Below are 19,871 nucleotides of genomic sequence, written 5' to 3' on the forward strand. Positions count from 1 at the left end.
GAATTCACAACTTTTATAATTCTTCGTAATTAGGTATATCCAATTCAGGTGAATGTTCCTTTTTTTGTTGTTTGTTATCTAATTTTTCATCATCAGATCCCGAAAAATCATTAAAGAAGTAATTTATTGGCTCATTTTCTTTTTTAATAAATTCATTTTTTCTTCGTTTTCTTACTCCCAGACTTTTATATTCTGTATCACTTGTTTCCTCATCTACAAGATTTTATGCCCACATAAAGATTTTCTGATGCAAATAAAATATAAATATAGTAATTGTATACAATATTTACCAGTATCTACAATTTCATACATATCAGAATGATCTTTCATAATGACATACAATGTCGGAAATTCCACTATAGTTTTATTTTCCAAATTTTCTTTCAGTGTAAGTGTAAAATCTAAATCGTAGAATCTGAAAGAAAACAATTATTGAAGTTATTTAAAAAATTTCGATCTTTTACTAAAAATTTGGTATATTTCAAATTGCGCATTATAAAATTATGTAATAATGTATGTTTATTTACTTAAAGTTTGCTTTCTTTACTTTCTCAGCTTTTAAGAGAACTTTTATACTAGTTAGTCCAGCTGCTCTATAAAATTGTAATTTATCAGCTAAAGCCAATTTTACATTTAATTTTTCAATATCAGTTTCGTTTTCTGAAGAGATTGGATCTAAAACCTGTTCTACAAGTGTTGATAATCTTGCATTGTCTGATGTTCTGTAAAAAGAATATTTATGAATTGTTGCTCATCGTGCAAAAACTATTTACATTTTTCAAGATAATTATATTTATCTATACCTTTCCACAATCCATTTTATATTTTGAGCTTGTGGAAAAATCCATTCTATTCGCCAGAATAATTCATTGGTCTTCCAATTAAGAAATGTGGTATTCTCCTTGTGTCGACTAAAGATTTTTGGCATAAATAACAACAATGTTTTTCTGTAAGATGCAGCGCATCTCAGCTTATGTAAGTGCTGGAAAAGGGAGGATGATCATTTTGCTATGTTCTTGTAAAGATAGCATATATACGTATATGTATATAAAAAACATTTTACCATTGGTAGATTAAATTGACGTATATATTTCTTTTCTGGATTTCGTTTTTTTGTATCAACTAATCTGCCAACTTCCTCAAGAAAACGATAATCTATAAAATATCAATTAGATATTAAACCCTCCAGGATATTGTAGTCCCTTCCGCAATAAGAGAAAAATATAGAAAAAAAAAATATATTTTACCGCTTAGTAAATCCAAATCGGCAAACGACGCTATAGGAATAAACTTTGTTTTGTCTCGGATTCCATTACAATCTAATTCCTTCTTATGTAGGTTTACACACACGAGGGAGCATGTTCTAACCTCGCATTTCGGACATGTGTATTTAGCTTTCGCTGCGCCGCATACTTCGCAATCTTCCAATCTGTAAATAAACGTATCATCTCATCGGCTTATCATGGCAAAAAAATGTTTAATTAATCCATATATGCACTAACGAATACAAATCGCATCTTTACTTACTTATCACTGGCAGCAGCCATTTTGTTTATTTGCCGTATGTTTAGGGATAGAAATAGGATGTATTCAGAAATTTTATAAGACATATATACATACATTATATATATAAAATTTCAAATAATTTGAAATTATCAAATAAATAAATGATAAAAATTATTTAATAACTTTTATGAATAATTGTATGTACTTATATTTTGAAGAGGCTATCATAAATTATGTTATATATTAATTGATAAATATTTAAGTGTTTGAGATATCTTTTAGGAGACCACTATACGAATTGTGTAATATTCAACAAACAATTCATTTATTATTTACAACAATGCTCCCGCGTTACGTAACATCTACCACATTTTATTTAATAGTAGATCATTTATCACACTATTTTCAAAAACCGCGCGCTGTCATGCTAAGAAAGAAGGGGGTGCGGTTCGCGTTTCGGATCAGACCAAACTATAGCGACACTAGCGCGACTTTGCAATCATCCGACGCGAGTTTCGCGCCTTCAGGTACAATTTCATGTGCTTCAAACTCGTGCAGCGGAAAGGTCACGTGATCGAAATGGACGAATGAGTGACGACGGTCTGGCCGCTGATTCGTCCACTTCGATCATGCGACTTCTTTTCTGCACGAGTTTGCAGCACATGAAAATTTATCTTTCAACGTACTACTGTGCGAAGTGCAACAGGACGAGAACGAGGATCGCCGCGCGACAAACGTGTCTCGTTTTCGTGATTCTTTTCAATAATGAATCGAGTAATTTTCGAGATATATAATTTTAGCGAAGGTAACATCGATAGCATTTAATAAATAATTTATAATATATTTGCGTAGATCTCGCAGCTACGTTTCGAGATTATCGTCCTCCCAAGCAACATAGGGATACGATACTATTGCATCGATACAATCGCATCGTCCGAGAAAATCTTATTAAATCGATTATCTACGCATCTACGGTGAGTCTCATCAAAAGTTTTTATTAATTTTGAATAGCGAATTTGGAAATGTATGAGAGAAAGAGAGAGAGAGAGAGAGAGAGAGAGGGAAAAATAGGATTTATTTACTTTACACTTTTTACATCGTGCGCTAACGTGCTAAGAGGGGGGACGCGGTTCGCCTTTCGAATCGATTTAGGCTGCGATCGGGAAGACGCTGGAAATGCTTCGAAGCGCTTGATTGACCAATCAGGACAAAAAGAGTAAAGATTTCTTTATTCTGATTGGTTAATGCAATGCTTCGAAGCATCTCTAGCGTCTTCTCGACCGCAGCCTTAGGCCGATATTACATTTGTCGTACGACAAACTTTTTAAGCGTATTGATTAGCTAATTTCTGGAGACTCGAGAAAGTTTCTATTTTGCAGCCAATCAGTATGCTTAAAAAGTTTGTCGTACGACAAATGTAATATCGGCCTTAAACTAGCACAACTTCCAGATCATCCGGCGCGAATTTCGCGCCTTTAACGTACTATTCGAAATGTAACAGAGGATCGCCGTGCGTCAGACGTGCTTCGTTTTCATGATTCTTTTCAATAGTTAATCGAGTAATCTTTGGTATGTAATTTCGACGATGGTAATATCGATGCGTTAGTATTTGATATGAATAATTTATATATATTTGCGTAGATATCGCAGCTGCATTTCGAGACTGCCGTCTTCTTAATCAACATGGAGACACGTTACTATCGCATCGATACAGTAATCCGAGGAAATCTCCTTATTAAGCAGTGAACCCGATTATCTACGGTGAGTCTTGTGAAATGTTTTTATTAATTTTGAATAGCAAAACTGCGAATGTAAGAGAGAGAGAGAGAGAAGAGAGAAATAGCATACTTATATCAATCTAAATCCCATCCTTCCTTCTCACTTGCAATTTGAATAACCATTACATAATGATTGAAATTTTTGTATGGAGAATAATTTTTACAAGATTTTGAAATGAAAAGAAATACTGCAATTATACGTAAAATATATCGAATAAGGCAGTTTGCAAAACGCAATTACAATATTGCGTAAATATTTTGTATGGATATAATATACATGAAATGATCGAAAATCATAAAATAATATTGTAGAGATAAATTTTTTGAATTATAAACTTATATTAAATTTAATAAAATACATTATATATATAATGTATTTTTTATCTTTTATTTTTTATATTTTATTTATCTTTTATATTTTTTATCTTTAAATATAGTTTTGAAGTTAAAATTTGAAAAATAATAAAGTTTATTTTCGTTTCATACCTATCAGTTAAAAATTATATAATCTATTATTATCTTTTTTCGAATTTTTATTTTCCAAGACAAATTTGCGTAATCTTAATAAATGGAAGAAAAAGAATAAGTTACCGTTACCGTTTACCCAATTAAATTTTATTATATTAATATTTTATTATTAAAAAGAAATATATAAAATTTATAACACGAATGCGAGTCAAGGATTTTCTAGTAATCATGCAGAATCACATATGAAAAAAATAATATAACGTGATTGACTTTTTATATCACATATAACATAGATATAATTTGAAAAAAATTTCTGCATTCTGTCTCGGAAAAAGTGTTGTCACTAGCTGACAATCTTAGCGTTAGTTTATTGAACAATTATAATTGTATCAAATAAAAACTGTGTTGAAAATAAAACTATAATTACAAAAATGTCTAAAAATATAATTTAAATACAGATAGAATTGCCATACAAATTTACTATAAAAGAAAAAATAATATTAGAAAGTCTAATTGATTAATTTATTAATAATCAATACATATTTAACATACATATAAAATGAATATATAGACTTTCTATTAAAACAATTTTAATATTAATACAAAGTAAGTAATATTAATATTAAGAATATTAATATAATACGTTAAGATCAAATTTAACATTTAAGTCTCACTTAAAATTTAAAGTTATTATTAACATTAAATTGTATATTGGTCATTATTATTAAAACAATTAATAATAAATGTTTATATTACAATTCATATATAAAAAAATAATAACAAAATAAAAATATTATAATTAATATTGAAGTCATATATAGATATTAATAATAATATTAAAAATAATATTGAAAATATTAAACATAACTAAAAAAAATTATATAGAAGAAAACAATATAAATGATTAATATAAAAAAAATAAAGAGTAGTAATTAAAAATAAGAGTAGAAAAAAGAAATATGAAAATCAATTCGTAATATAAATAAATGTATAAAACAATTGCCATCTTTTGTTGATTCGATTAAATGATCATTTATGTTTGATTAATTATTTTTATCTGATCATAAAAATATTGCAGAATAGTATTGCTGGCGCGTAATTTGAGACCAACGTATCTTTAACTTATGTTCAACATCCATAATTTTTTCTTTCCATTCTTCTCTTTTATTATTAGCAACGAATTGGCGTATCTAAAACAAATTATTTCGATATTATGTATTGAAGATAGTACTCACAATAATATTCTTACGCGACTGGTAGAGTATAATATTTTTATAGTTTCTCGTATTTAATATAATTAAAAATTACTATACTATAAACTATATGAATTAAATTGAAATAATTAATTAATTAAAAGAGATTAATATATATTTTATACGGATTTATAAAATTTACCTTATCAAGTTGTTCCACTTCATACACATTATTATTATAATAATATGATTTAATAATGTAATTGCTTTAATTTTTCTAGTATAGTTTGCTTTGTATGTGGATAATATATACCGACTGAAGTATTTCTTTGCAACGATTAGCTGCAGTTAATTCATTATCATTAAGAATTGCTAATGCCAAAAGAATATCTGTATAATCGCGCAATATTATCACTCGAAGAGACTACCGAAGACTGATAACGCTATCGGTATTCAAAGTTATTATTTATAAGTACGTAATGTTATGTATGTAAATTCTAAGGTCATTGATGAGTATTTGGTCAACAAACACAATCGAAAGTCAATACGTAAGAAACATGCAGATAGTCTTATAAATTTAAAATAATATATATCTTTCTTGTAAAATTAGTATTTCTAAAAGAAAGACAATAGTTATTACTAATTATTACTATAGTTTTTTCTTTGCAAAAAATTATTCACGTGATTTACTCACAGCAATTCACTATGTCTTGTATAAAATAATAAGATGTTTTACAAGATGATAACAAAAAGCAACGAATTTCTTTTTTTATACATTTTTTGGTCCTAATTGAACTAGTTTATCGATTAATCTATACTAAGTCGCGTATATTTTATTAAATTATTATAAAATTTAATTTTTTAAGCCCGCATGCACGCGCATACATACAGACATATATAAAAGAAAAATTGTAAATATATTTCTTAGAGGAATTTCATATGTGATCTGAGATTCTTTCATAGATTTATTTCAAGAATTGTGAGGAATGTATTTCATAAGAATTCTAATCTAGTCTAACTTATGTATCGTATATAAATTTATTTATAATTTTATTTTTGTCTAATGTGTACGTATACGTGACAAATAAATAAGGAATAGTAATTTTTACACGTATTTGTATCTCTATAATGATTTTAAAGAAAATAATAAAAAAGAGCGAAACTAGTCGAGTGGTTTCAAGTGAACTAACACAACAGATATGAAATCGGAGTATGAAAATTCTTTTTATAGTGATCGAAAATATAGTTTTGAAAATAAATTACAGAATTTCAAAATGTATACGCGTTTACATTGATTATTTTGATATCAAATATAAAAGAATATATATTTTGTATTATACAAAATATCCTGCAAAGATTATAGAAATTTGATATGTAGACACTCATCTGTCTATATTACAAATTATACAATCAGAGAGTTTGAGTTTATTTAACAGAATAAATCTCTTATTTCATCTATATTTTTTCTATGTTTCTGTATATACAATGATTCTTTATGAACGATTTACTGGTAACATTTACTGAGATATAAATGTCATTCTTAAACTAATATTAATCACAATATTCATCTTGGAAATAATTAACACGGTTATTTATAATGCGAGGAACAATTATAATATTTGTTATAATTGTTGCAATTATGATAATTAAGGGATACAGCTTAGCTTATATAGAACTACTTATAATACATAAATCAAATTACATAAATCAAATAACAAAAGGACTATTCACATCTAAACGTAACACGTTATACGAATGTTGTTGACTGAGTTCGTGTATTTGTTCACGAAGCTAAAAGACCAAAAAAGAAAAAAGAAAGAAAAATAATAAAAGTTCAATATAACGCACGTATATGCTGCCTTCGCGCGTAAGACAATCATTTCATCGTTCTTATTCGATGAATTGTCGTAACGATACGAGACTTTTAAAATTAACTTCGATGCACGCCGCGTATCTCTTATATCACGACTACACTACGTATAATTATAACGGTGGCGACTTATTGCGCTAGCGCTTTGCATTGTTTACAATTTTCCATTCGTTCGTTAAATTCCTCTATCTGTAGCGTCATTTCGAAGAATTTGTATTTGTCGTGGATATTTCGCGTGGCAGTGCATAAGATGTTTTGGGGGCTCGCACCAGGTTCTGCAAATAAGACACATCACATTATTTTAATAAGAGATAAGTGGCATGAAATAACATATGAAATGGACACAAATAATATTCTTAATTATGCGTATATATTGTTAGGAAGAATTTATAAAATTTATAAATTTCTCTCTAAGTCAGAAAATATAGAAATTTAAAGGTATACTAAAAAATAAACTTAAAGATCTATTAAAAGATCTGTCAAGAGTGTACATGTTAACTTCTAACGTCCCTTGACAACATACGTTATTTTAAGACTCAAGAGTAATTGGGTTGCATAAGTGAAATGCATAAATAAGAAATATATATATATATATATATATATATATATATATATTGGATTATATTTTTGGATGAGAGCGTACTTATAGCGAGATGCGCCGACAAGGCGGTCTTATCGAGCGAGAGAGCCCAAATTCTAAGATTATGGACTTTAACAACTCCATCTATTTGCATGAACGTGTTTTCCACTTGGGAATATTCAAAACCCTTAGGAATTCCTTCCATCAGGACGTTAACTACGTCCTTAATAATCGCCACGGTAGTGAGAATAACTAATATCGAGAAAAGAAACGTGCATATTGGATCGACTATGCTCCACGTTGGCTGAAATTTAAATTGATGTTTTACATAATAGTATTTTAAAAAAGAGAACATTGTACAACATTTAAATTTACTCATCGAATTACACACACATATATATCTATTTAACTTTTTAAAAGTAAAAAATAAATATAATAGATGTAATAATAGGAGCTTTTAAGATTATATCTTTAATATTTCTAAATAAAAATTATGAAAATATGTGTGTAATTCATAATAAATTACATTAATGAAAGTTTGATACCTTAAAATAAATAATTAATGCAGCAATGAATACTCCCACACTTTGAATAAAATCGCCCAAAACATGAATGAAGGCGGCGCGCACATTAATATTTCTTTTCGAATGTTCCCCTTTGAGATTATCATCGAGCATATTTTCCACGTCATTGTTTCCACCGTGATCGTGTCCACCGTGATTATGGCCATGTTGATGCAACGACAGGCCCATTCTACAATGTCAGATTGTTTATTTTATACATCTCTTTTTAAGAAGAAAAAATGCAAGTGCAGTTTCGAAAATTCTACTAAAATTGATACACTGCATTTAAATATGCGTACATTTTTAATTAATCTTTTAAATTAAATAGCAGGCACATAATTCTGTCAACTATTGTCTCAATTAATTCTTAAAGCATAAATTTCTTATTAAAAATGACAGATTTATATTATAATTCTCTGACTGCCATCACAGATGATCGCTTAGAGAATTATTCGATTGACATTGCATTATGCGCATTATAATTCCGATTGTTATTGAAATTTTGGAAACAAACGATATTATGAATTATATTATACGTAGTGAAAGCTGCCGCAAAACCGTGCAAAGCATTAAATAAATATTATCGTTAATAGGGGTATCACTAACACTAGATTTACCGCAACACCAACTGCAGATGTGATTAGCATCACTGTCGCATCCAACTTGAAATCTTTGTGAACGATCCTTTCAATCGCAAGGTAAAATAAAATACCAGTGACTACCCATATTAACAAGACCGAAGTTAACGCGCCGATAACCTGAATTAACATACAACAAAATTTATTAATTTTTATATAATAATAATCTATTATTTTTGCAAAAAAAAAATATATATATATAAACATATATATAAACATATCATGAATATATTGTTAGATTATATTAAAATGATTTTAATATATGCGATAGTGTATGAAGTATATATTTTCAATATCTCTCTTTTAAGATAATGAAATTAATTCAGATAGAGATTAACAATAACGGAGTACATTAGCAATAATGGAGCACATTTTTAACACATACGCCTGATTATTATTAATCTCTATTTATATTAAGTTCATGATTTTTATTTATCGTTAATATTATCACATTTTTTTAAATTAAATTTGTTATATGTATATAAAAAAGAACATTAACATAATTATATAATATTGCATATATAATATATATTAATATAAATTTGTCGTTTTTTATTAATATTTACTATGTAAGACTATGTATTATACATGTACTACTTACTTCTGCGCGATACCAACCGAAAGGCATTTTCCTGGTGGCTGGTCTGCCCGCCACCCAGATAGAAAAGAGAGATATCATAAATGATGCAAAGTCAGTCAACAAATGTGCAGCATCGGTCGCTATCGCCAAACTATTCGATAATACTCCGCCTAAGGAGAGAAGTTCGCGAATAAACGACAAAATTAAACGCCTGCCTTCGTAAATAAATTCTACAAAATATTTCTTTGTGCTTTGATAAGGTCATCAGGAATTTTATTTTATATTACCGACGATTTCTGCTATCATGAAAATGACGCAGAGCACACTGGCGATCAACAACTTCTTTCGGGCCTTCTTATCAATCTCCTCGGTTCTCTCCCTGTGACAATGATCTTCCAGGGATACTGAAAATATAAAAAGAGGAAAAGGATAGTGAATAATATTTATTCGAGAAAATAGTTCAAAAATTTAAAACTCATACATAATTATTAAATATCACAATTATTTTACAAAATATATATTATACTACAAATTTTTAAAGCGCGCATTATAGATCCAAATTTCTCTACATACATTAAAAAAATCAATTAAATCAATATTTTTTTTATAAATATTAATTATTATTATTTTTCTTGTTCTAATAATTTTCTATTTTTTTAAATATATCGTCGCACAACTATTTGTCAAATAAAATATACTTAAAACATACTCTGATTTTGCTGATAGTCTGTAACTGTATTATCATCAATAGAACTCTTCACCACAGTACAACAGCCTGATAATTTTCCATGAACACAAAAGATCACCTTCCGCGGCGACATTTCATTCTCCTCGTCTTCATTATTGTTTGGCGGGATGCTCGTACCGTAGCCATAAATCGCTTTATCCTTGAACCTGTAATCCATTGAAAATTCGCTCTTATTTCATATTTTGTTCCGTATTTAAATATTAGAAATGTAAATGGTTTTACAGAAAAAATATTTCAGTTTGTTATAAACACGTCACTTACTTTAACGCTTTCAATTGTTAAACGAAACGCTTTTGATTATGATTTCTTATTTATTAAAGGGATTATTGTTTTACTTTTTTCTTCCGATATTGTCGCGTGAATGTTGCCCATCCTTTCTCATGTTATGTAACGAAAAAAAGTGATTACGTATTTGTTGAATAATTGCATACAAATTGCTGCTAAGGATATAGAGAAAAAGTCTAATATTTGTGTTGAATCATTCTTTCTTAATAGATAAAGCTAGTTTTTCGTCTTTCAGGCATCATTTTGTGTCATTTCAGGCATCTATTTTATTGAATTTTTTTTTCCAATATACACTGAAATGATTTCGATGACAGTTAATTCGCCGATCAACGAATTACGATTTAGAATCACGTCGATTTCTTAATTATCTCTGATATCCTATGGTTCTCTTTCTCTCTCTTTCTCTCTTATATTATCTTAGATAAAATTTATATATAAATACGACTTGTATACACACTTACCTACGTGATAAAGAGAAATGATATAAACATTTATGAAAAAAAAAACAACATTTTGTTTCCTGATGAGAATCTGCAAAGATTTATTGAAAATCTACGATCCACGTGCGCAACTTTATTAATTAAACTTATATAACATAAGTTTTTTTATTGAAATGTTAAGTGATTTTTTTTCACAAAATCTACAAATATATTTCTTATTATAATAATATATTCTTATAATTAATACTTATAAGAAAAAGAAGTAAGATAAAGAAATGAAGATATGTCGATATATACGTTAATATTATGGTAGGAATATATTTTCATTGTATCTTAATTAAACAACATTCTATCATAATTAATTTCATAACGAATATGATGAAAACGCTTAAATTTATAATATATATTGTTGACAATGTTATACACGCACGGTAACATGATATTAAATACGGGTTACAGTCCTTATCGCGTTCTACAGAGTACCATTATCTATCAACTAGATATCGAGATGATGCCGTATATACACAAATATATGTATCTCTCGTACACATACATTCCCCTATCACTGGTAATGATTCAACGATGACGGACAATGCCGTGTGCAAAACCACACGATTGAAAATTATCGATAAAGACAATGCTTCGTGTTATTATGTGCATTATTATATTGAAAATGCACGAAAAAGATAAATAAAGTCAAATCTGAATCTATCTCTCTTTCTCTCTCTGAAACAGAGAGATACACATATATATTTAATTTTTAAATTAAATAATTTAACGCATCTACAGAGTTTAATTTAAAACTTTATATAAAATATTATCGTATACACATATATATGATGTGTGTATATATATAATATACGTTTATATTTCAATTAATAATGTGGAGTTTTTAGATATTGTAAAATTGATCTGTGAATTGTAATAATTAATCCTCCTATTTTTTTTTCATAACGAAATTGAGTCATTAAAACATGAGACTTATAATTCTCATCATACCGCGAATTACTAATTTCAATTTTTGTTCGCGCCCTGATTTGAATTAAATCTGCACAATATTTGTATTCTTTTAACGGAATAGCCTTGGTCTCCATGGAGGCCACGCTATCCGATCTCGAGGATTTGTCCTTCCATTAGACTAACCGAGAACTAATTACACCATGACCAGATCTTTACGTGGATGGCTTCCATCGCTAAATCAAGATGATCTTAGAAGCTCTTGAGTTTACAAGAGATGCACAAGGGTAATGCAAGGACGATATATTTATCTTGAGAATTGCGAAGGATACATCTCGATAAAAGTTTCCCTTAAAATACGCTCGCCCCTACCGCCCCCCCCCCCCCGCCATTCGTTTATCTTATTTTCTCCTATATGCTCGTCGATCAATGCGAAATGCGAAAGTGATTGTAAACGGCTTTACAACTATACGGAAATTTCATCGTTTACTATCTTTTAAATAAAATCAATCTTTCTTATATCGAATTTATCAATTTCCCAAGATCGATTATTTTGTTGTTAACAAGGAGACACAGATAATATCTCTCTCTCATTCTCTTTCGCAGCGATTGCCATATTAAAAAAATTGGCATTTATTTTAAAATTTATCTAATAAAATAAGAATTATCTCCCTTCAGATTGTTCACTTGAAACGTACTGTGCAAACAGTTGAATGATTTATATGGATTATTACCGCAAGCCCCTGGATGAACCAGGTGGATTAAATCGATTCGCTCCATGCATCACCATCGTTGTTATATCCGACACTATATTAGTTTCGTATTAATTATACTGTAATAATACGAGAAGAGAGAGAATCGCTCTCATGGGCGTCGACAAGATGTTTTATAGAAAGTCGAAAAATAGTTGATGAAGAGTGACATAAGCTAGTACGACAGAAATTCTATAAAATTATTAATTTTCCAATTTTAAAAAATTTCATAGTATTTAATGAAATTTAAAAAATTCAGAAACGGAAACTAGACAATAACAATTTTAATGAAAATAGGATTGTTAATTAAATGCACTTAATGCAAAAACCATAAGAATTATCAAAAATACATTAATTAAGATGAAAGGAGTATCTTTTTGAACTCTCTAACTAATTATTCTGAAAAATTCGAGAGATGCGAATGCATTTCCCGTTGTGGCGCTTATGATCGTCTCAGAATCGCATAATTACGATCACGTGGATACATCCTCCCGGCGACAAAACATAATCGTTATAACTGTAAAAATATTCGCTTTGCAAATGCCGGTACTCACTTGGTACTTAACATGAAATAAAACACATATCGACTTAACTGGACGGGTATGTTCGACAAAGATGAATTAGCTCGTAAAATTGAAAGAAAACAAATTTCGCTGAGTGGACAATATAATGTAATTGCACCAACAATTTTGTATAGATTAGAGATTTTTTTATATTTTCATAACATGTAATACGCGCGATATATAATATCGATAATTACCGATCAAAAAAATTTCTGGCGTGAATGCTGTTTTACAGACAGCACGTTCTGACGAGAAAGAGAAATCTTATCTGAGAACCGCGAACGCAATTAAACCGCGATCGTCTCAGAATCGCATAATCATTTTAAATGATCATTCATCCCGTAACCCATAACCGATTGACAACTGATCTCAGCAAATCTTTAAAGAGGATAGTCCGACAAGATTATCTGTTTATCGGATACTACTGTCTGATGAATTTGTCATATGACTCGATTAAGTCAACAACTCATCACTTTATCACACATACCTATTACTGATTATTGATATTACCTATTACTGTAAAAGATCGCTTATAATTTGTTTTTAATATATTTCTAAAGAACTGCTTCTTAATCAATCTAGCATATATTTTTATTTTATTTCAAATTATTTAATAAATGAATGAATACAAGCCCATTCATGCTTTACGCAGATTGCTATGTGTAAACGGATCGATGAAAGACATGAATATCAAAAAGTATTTCAAGGCTACGTTTTGAAGGCTCACAAACGCTAAAGCAATGTTTTCGGGTCACTCAAAACCGGTCCCGTTATTCCGACGTCCATGAATATTATAGGAAATACTCTGTAACGAATAAAAACGAAGCGCGAAGATCATTAAAACATGCGCTCCTTTCTCTTTTCATCTTCGCATAAATAATGAATAATTCCTAAACTATGCTTTACGGTTTACGACATAAATAGTGTCGTAATTTTATCTAAGTTCGATATATACGGTATGTCTTAAAAAAAAAAAACATCTTGATCTTGCGGAGAAAACCAGAAAATGGAACAACAAACAAATTCCACGAAAGTGACCATGGGCAGAACGCGAAACGAGATGATCGTCCTCGTCTACGATTTCCTAATCGGAATTTTATTTCATAAGAGAAACTTTTTCGCGCACGAAACGAACTTCGTATAAAGATCAACTTAAAAGAAGATATTACGTAAAAAAAATAATCTCGCCTTCTACCAAATAAAATTCTATATAAAAAATTGCACGTGTTATCTCGGATCGAACATAAACAATCTTTGGGAAATATCTGATCTGTTATTTTTACGCGCGAGAGAATTTGTCCCAACGGCTACGCTCGACCAGATTTAACGGAAAGAATCGTATGTTTTTTTTTCTTTTCTTTTTATTAATTCTCGTTAAACTGGTTGCACGACCTCGCATTATGTTAGAGATCTTGTCGCGCGTGCGGCAAAGTGAAGGGGAATTTCTCGCGGCCTTGTTATTTGGACAGAACTGTATTGCATGCCGCGTGCACACGGTAATTGCGGTAATTTTGGCAATCAGCGCGCCGGTATTTTCCGAGGCTTTTTAATCCGCGAAGAGACATTGCCCGGGAAAGAGAAATCGAAGGGAGAAGCTTTCTCGTGTCGACAACACGTCAATAGGTGAGTCTTCGTCGAATGATGACTCGTTAACGATTATACGTATGGCGCTGCTATTGCTATCGCGACAAACGGTAAGAACATTTTTCATAATCTTTCCCCGATAACGAGATACTCTTGGGTATTTCTATCGGATTGTCCAAGAAACTCTGCTGCGCAATACTGTATTCGGTATGATGTAATAATATATACTTCACAAATACACAAGATCTGAAAACAATAAAGCATATTGTAATTTTCGCCTGTCTGTTGATAATTCGAAAATAATTCTTTGATCTCTTTTTCCATGTAAGACAACTTCTGCTTTGGATATAAATAAGGAAATTGTCTGAGACTTTTCATGCGATGCTTGTGAATCATCGTAGACAACGTTTTATCAAAAAACTGCAATGATTAACGGACACACTTGCAGGCACATAATTTCTCAAATTTCCCTCGCAGAACATTATTTTCCAATAGATTCCAACTAACGATCATGTTCTATATATTTTTATATTTTCTGTCTGCTATATGTATATGGTTTCGCAGGAGAGAGTGCCTCTCGAGAATATAACCGTGTAATAAAATATCATATATTTAAAAAAAGATGAATGAATCGAAACGTGGAATACGTGGGATATAGCTGAAGAGATCAATTGTACGATTGATTTTCCAAAATACACCAATCGATTTCACTCCACTCACAAAATTCTAACAGGGAAATTTTTTTAAATTTTCTTTTAAAAATCTCAAAAATTAATTCACGAATCACCGTGAGAACAATTAGACACGTGACTAATCAAAACATGTTCACAGATATCACATACAGCTCCGAAATAGAGTGAATCGAAATATTGCATAAATAATATTTATAAACCACATTCCGGAAATAATAACGGTCTTTCGAAATTACTTCGCAATCTCGCGAAATTTTTGCCGATCTCGCGCAGATTTCTTTGTTTTGGCAACGATTATTTCAATGATTTCGTGAAACCGCGTCTCTCGCCTGTCACGCGCCGCGAAAGTAACGAGGGGAATACGCAAGGAAAACTCACAGCTTGATCTTTTCGTCGTCCATGATCGGAACTTTGACAGAAATGAAGAGATCGCGGATCCAGTAAGCTCGCGGTCTGCAACCAATGATCGCGCGATGAAATGGCACAATTCTTCCTCGGACAATCCGCTGTTTTGTCGAATCGTGAATGCCAGACGCCAGAAAAAAGAAAGATGAGAAGAAACGCGGGTGGAGGCGATGGCGACGTGGAGTGAAACTATGTGCGTAATCAGCAAAGTCTTGTAACGTTATTGTGTTGTCGTCTCCCGGATCGTAAAGACGCGAGCGGTAAACACGTGTCACTCGTCAAATGCGAACAACGAGAGTCCAGCCACGACATATCCGTGTCTTTCGTTGGAAGAGGACCCACGTCCGGCTTAGGCCCCTTCGTCCAACAGATAAAACGATTAATATCGAGAGACCTCTCACTCCATCTCTGTTTCTCTCTCTCTCTCTCTCTTTCTTGTATTTCTTCCTTCTCGATCTCTCTATTTTTCCTCTCAGTTAGTCTGTCCTTATCGCAAACTTCCTCCCACTCAATGATGTCCCTCTCTCGCTTCCTTTCTATCTCTGCTCTTTTTCTGTCTCTGTCAGTTTTTTCTGTCTCCGTTTAATGAAGATATGTCTCGTCATAATCGAGAGTTCGTCCTACACTTGAAATTCGAGATATGTAAAATGTTTCAATAGCTTATAACATTAAATGCCTATAAGGTCTCGTTTGAAAAAATAATTTGAATTTGAAAATATTACACATGGTTAAAAAAAATAACTGCTCTTTAGATGAAGGTCATTCTCTTCTTCTATATGCTGTTCAGTCTTTGAAACCTTTAAAAGTAATCTCGAAGTTTGAAATAAGACACACTTAACACACTTAATACACTTTGATACATTTCGAAACGCGAATTTTTTAATTTAATGTTTCTTGAATCTACGTTCGTCATCTGTATATTAATAAACGAATCTTAGATCCGCGATAGATTTAAGAACCTCGCGAATTACTCGTGCGATTTATCGGCGAGCACGTGCGATCGATTGTCATTCGTCTTTCTCGTCTTCAACAATAATCGATTATTTCCGACTACTTGTCTTATCACGTTCATTCGAGAATTTTGAACTCGAGATATTTGGAACCGGGTTTTTCAAAAAATTGCTCGTTCAGTCTTGTGCAATATCTTTTTTTTCACGATTTTTTAAACAGATCAATCTTCGCTTAAAGCTCGGTGATGTATTTCTCTCTACAAGAGATTACCGATGATATATGGTAATCGTAAAACAGGAGAGATTAATCCCATTAAATCTCTAGTGAACGAGACAACTCGCCGATTACCGATCATGCCGTGGATCGCGGATCGAGACTGAACGAATGGCGAACGTGAAACGAACGGGAAACGTTCGCCACGTAACTTTCTACGTCCAGGAAGAGAGGCACTGCTGACGCACGTGCTGCACGAACAACAATACATCGATTCAGAGATTGTTGTATGCGTGCTGATTGCTCGAGGAAGCGGCTTACGGAGCGGAGTATCTCCTGAATGGGATGCAAACGCGCTAAATTTTAACAGCTGATGCTCTGATTAGCGCAATCCATCTCTAAAGAACTGATTTTAAAATTCTCAAAACGAACGTCCAAGCACCACGAGAAATTTTTTTATCAATGATGATAAACTAATCTTATGAGATGAACTAAGTCTTACGAGATGATACAGAAATCCAGATGGAAAAATTTTGGCATTTTTTCGATAAAGATTTCAATATAAGAAGATTTTCAAGTTTTTAAAAAAGATACAATTACACGAAGAAAAGAATAAACAACAAATTTACATAAATAAACGAGCGGGTAAATAGATAGAGTTTAAATATTACAAACATATTCTTAAAAAATACATATATATGTTTTTTGTACGAATGTATTATATGCTACATGTTACGCCAGCATGTACAATTGCTCCTCTTCTGAAACATCTTCTGAAATATATGAATATCGATGTAACATCTATATTTATATGAAACATCTATATTTATATGAAAAAGAGAGAGAAAAGAGAGTCCAAAATAAAATTTTAAAAAACAAGGCAGCACAATTCCTTGTACGTTCCTTTCTTTTCATTAATAATTTAGATTAAATTAAATTAAGAGAGATAATAGTAAGTTAAATTAAAATAAAACTAATGCTATTAAAAATATTCTTTTAAGTTCTTATAAGTTTTAATTATATAATTAATTTTTTTTTAATTTTATTATATGGAAATTTATATGAAATATATCCGCATATTTTAAATATGACATAAAAATTAAATAACCGCAGTTCTAAATACGCATGATATAAATACGAAATATTAAAAATTATGCATTCAGTATATTTTTCGAATACAGATGGTTTCATATCATAATCGACAATTATATATGTGCAAATACATGTTTTGAAATAATTGGAAAAACACTAATGTATATGAGATTATTAAGCTTTATCAAATAAGCTCTAAAGGTATATGTTTAAATTGTTTTAATAATTGTTCTCTTATCATATAAAGTCAAGGTAGTTTAAATTATCGATAAGTGTTTAAACGCGATAGAGATGAAAGTCAACACAATATAATGCGGAAATTTTAATTTCGATCATACTTGAACAAATCTTCAAATAAACAAATTTATATATTTTGAAATTGCGGCACGTGATTATTTAATTGAAGCATTATTAATAATGAAATAAATGAATAATAAAAGCATTATTAGATTAAAATCTTTATTAGTTGTTTGAAATTAAATTGGAATTATTTATCGGAATAAAATTAAAATTTCACAAACATGAGGAAGTGAAAGAACGTAACATTAATTTTTTTTTAAATTGTAAAGAATTTTTGAAAAAGAAGATAGAAGAGAAAGAAAGAGTATAATATATTAAATTTATTATTTACTCGTCGTTGATGCAGCCCAAATCCATTTTCGCGGTGTCCAACATTCCGGTGCTGAAACAAGAACTACCGGGTTTCGACTAGTGCGACAATGTTTTGTAATTCTTTCGACAGTATATCGCGAGATTGGGGTAGGGTTCCGTGCAACACAATTGGATACTTGGAGCTGTATTTTTTTAAATTTATACGGAACCGTGAAAAATGTCGAAGTGTCAATCAGAAAGAAATAATAATATTTTTCAAAGAATGACCTCTCTTTCTCTCCCCGCCCTTTGTCTCTCACAAAATAAATATATAAACACGATCATGCAATAAAAAACGCTATAAAATGTTCATAGAATATTTAATGATTGGCATGTCCCTGACGTTGCACACAATTTAGTACGCAATTAAAATTTTTTAAATATAATATATTACGTTTGTATTATGATTGTAATGTTATATTATGATAGTGTAATGATTATAATGTTAGTCTGAAGCTATGTGAAATTATTGTAAATATTAAATATTAACAAGTTCCTGACGACAATTAGCCAACAAACAAAATTGTTTTCTATTTATCATATATTTCTATTTTTTGCCAAGAAGATGTTTGGTCGATATTCCATAACTGATCGAGTCTCAATTTTAGATGAATTATTAGAGTATTTCCGATATCGTAAAAAAAACTTTATAATATGAAAGAATTTATTAATTTTATTCTATCAAGACTCCCTTTTCTGTAAAATTAAATTTCGATTTCACAACATACACAATCATACACATAAAAGAATTAATTTAAATATTTATGTTTTCTCCTATTTAGTTGTTTTAACGGATGTTAAGGATCGCGATCTTAACGAATGTTATTAAATTATTTGAATTTAAACTTAATATATTTGTTTAAATTAAAATATTATATATTATTTTATCATAAACAACATATTTACAAAAAAAAAACAAATATATATTCTATGTGCATGATTGTCAAATACTCGACAAACTTGTCTATGAAGCTCATGTAAAGTTTTGCCAAGTGAGAGAAATTAATCGAGATTCTCTCTGTTGTGTAATAACAATAATAACACAATATACTATTATCGAAGCGTGACTTACTCATTGGCTTTGTTGTTTCGCTCGGCGGTCTCTTGTTTCACAAAGCTGTTTCCGCTATTTTCCATATCGCCCTGAAGTTATGAGTTACGAAGTGGATCGCGAATCGTCAATCGTTGGCGAGGAGGAACGTGAACGATGCGGGCGCGCGGACTATTGACAGAGGCCAAGCCGAGAGAAGCTAAGTTGATCAGCGGCAAATCCGCGACAGCGCGTGGGTTACGATGCGTCGGGAGATGTCATTAGATGTGCGTGCGGCTTGGCTCTCTCCTGACGTGTTTACATATAAATAT

General features: G+C 30.6%; 2 protein-coding genes and 1 long non-coding RNA gene across 5 annotated transcripts in view; 1 reads left to right on the forward strand and 2 right to left on the reverse strand.

Moving 5' to 3' along the window:
• Positions 1 to 3: 3 nt before the first annotated feature.
• On the reverse strand, positions 4 to 1,560 carry LOC138944743 (box C/D snoRNA protein 1). Its single transcript, XM_070315699.1, has 7 exons — positions 1,528 to 1,560; positions 1,248 to 1,429; positions 1,064 to 1,155; positions 804 to 982; positions 528 to 722; positions 291 to 415; positions 4 to 213 (listed from the first exon to the last, which is right to left on the reverse strand). Exons 1-7 carry the CDS (start codon positions 1,545 to 1,547, stop codon positions 14 to 16), a joined length of 993 nt encoding a protein of 330 aa, XP_070171800.1. The 5' UTR covers positions 1,548 to 1,560; the 3' UTR covers positions 4 to 13.
• Positions 1,561 to 2,202: 642 nt separating this feature from the next.
• The window catches only part of LOC138944791 (uncharacterized), a 30,807-nt gene continuing 13,138 nt past the window's right edge, over positions 2,203 to 19,871 (forward strand). For both annotated transcript variants that reach the window (XR_011448875.1, XR_011448878.1), the window contains exons 1-3: positions 2,203 to 2,280; positions 2,359 to 2,480; positions 3,148 to 3,267. This is a non-coding gene — a long non-coding RNA (uncharacterized lncRNA). The remainder of the gene's footprint in view (positions 2,281 to 2,358; positions 2,481 to 3,147; positions 3,268 to 19,871) is intronic.
• On the reverse strand, positions 6,430 to 19,739 carry LOC138944784 (proton-coupled zinc antiporter SLC30A2). 2 transcript variants are annotated; one of them, XM_070315764.1, is made up of 8 exons: positions 19,582 to 19,739; positions 9,886 to 10,070; positions 9,464 to 9,580; positions 9,198 to 9,346; positions 8,565 to 8,716; positions 7,941 to 8,148; positions 7,459 to 7,699; positions 6,430 to 7,090 (listed from the first exon to the last, which is right to left on the reverse strand). In XM_070315764.1, exons 1-8 carry the CDS (start codon positions 19,644 to 19,646, stop codon positions 6,945 to 6,947), a joined length of 1,263 nt encoding a protein of 420 aa, XP_070171865.1. In that variant the 5' UTR covers positions 19,647 to 19,739; the 3' UTR covers positions 6,430 to 6,944. The 2 variants fall into 2 exon arrangements, with proteins under 2 accessions (XP_070171865.1, XP_070171874.1); XM_070315773.1 differs by lacking the exon at positions 19,582 to 19,739 and adding an exon at positions 15,576 to 16,237 and having other exon boundaries at positions 6,432 to 7,090.

Source organism: Polyergus mexicanus, unplaced genomic scaffold, assembly GCF_030449975.1.
Source record: "Polyergus mexicanus isolate NDT 795.1 unplaced genomic scaffold, iyPolMexi1.0 SCAF_1, whole genome shotgun sequence".
Lineage (NCBI taxonomy): Eukaryota > Metazoa > Arthropoda > Insecta > Hymenoptera > Formicidae > Polyergus > Polyergus mexicanus.

Excerpts from the sequence above, each read along its gene's own strand:
- LOC138944743 (XM_070315699.1), bottom strand. The coding sequence starts at position 1,547 with ATGGCTGCTGCCAGTGATAA. Across the intron at positions 1,156-1,247 it reads CGATTTGGATTTACTAAGCG|ATTATCGTTTTCTTGAGGAA; the intron begins GTAAAATATATT and ends GATATTTTATAG. Across the intron at positions 723-803 it reads ATAAAATGGATTGTGGAAAG|AACATCAGACAATGCAAGAT; the intron begins GTATAGATAAAT and ends TTCTTTTTACAG.
- LOC138944784 (XM_070315764.1), bottom strand. The coding sequence starts at position 19,646 with ATGGAAAATAGCGGAAACAGCTTTGTGAAACAAGAGACCGCCGAGCGA. Across the intron at positions 9,581-9,885 it reads AGACTATCAGCAAAATCAGA|TATCCCTGGAAGATCATTGT; the intron begins GTATGTTTTAAG and ends TTATATTTTCAG. Across the intron at positions 9,347-9,463 it reads CATGATAGCAGAAATCGTCG|GCGGAGTATTATCGAATAGT; the intron begins GTAATATAAAAT and ends TTCTCTCCTTAG.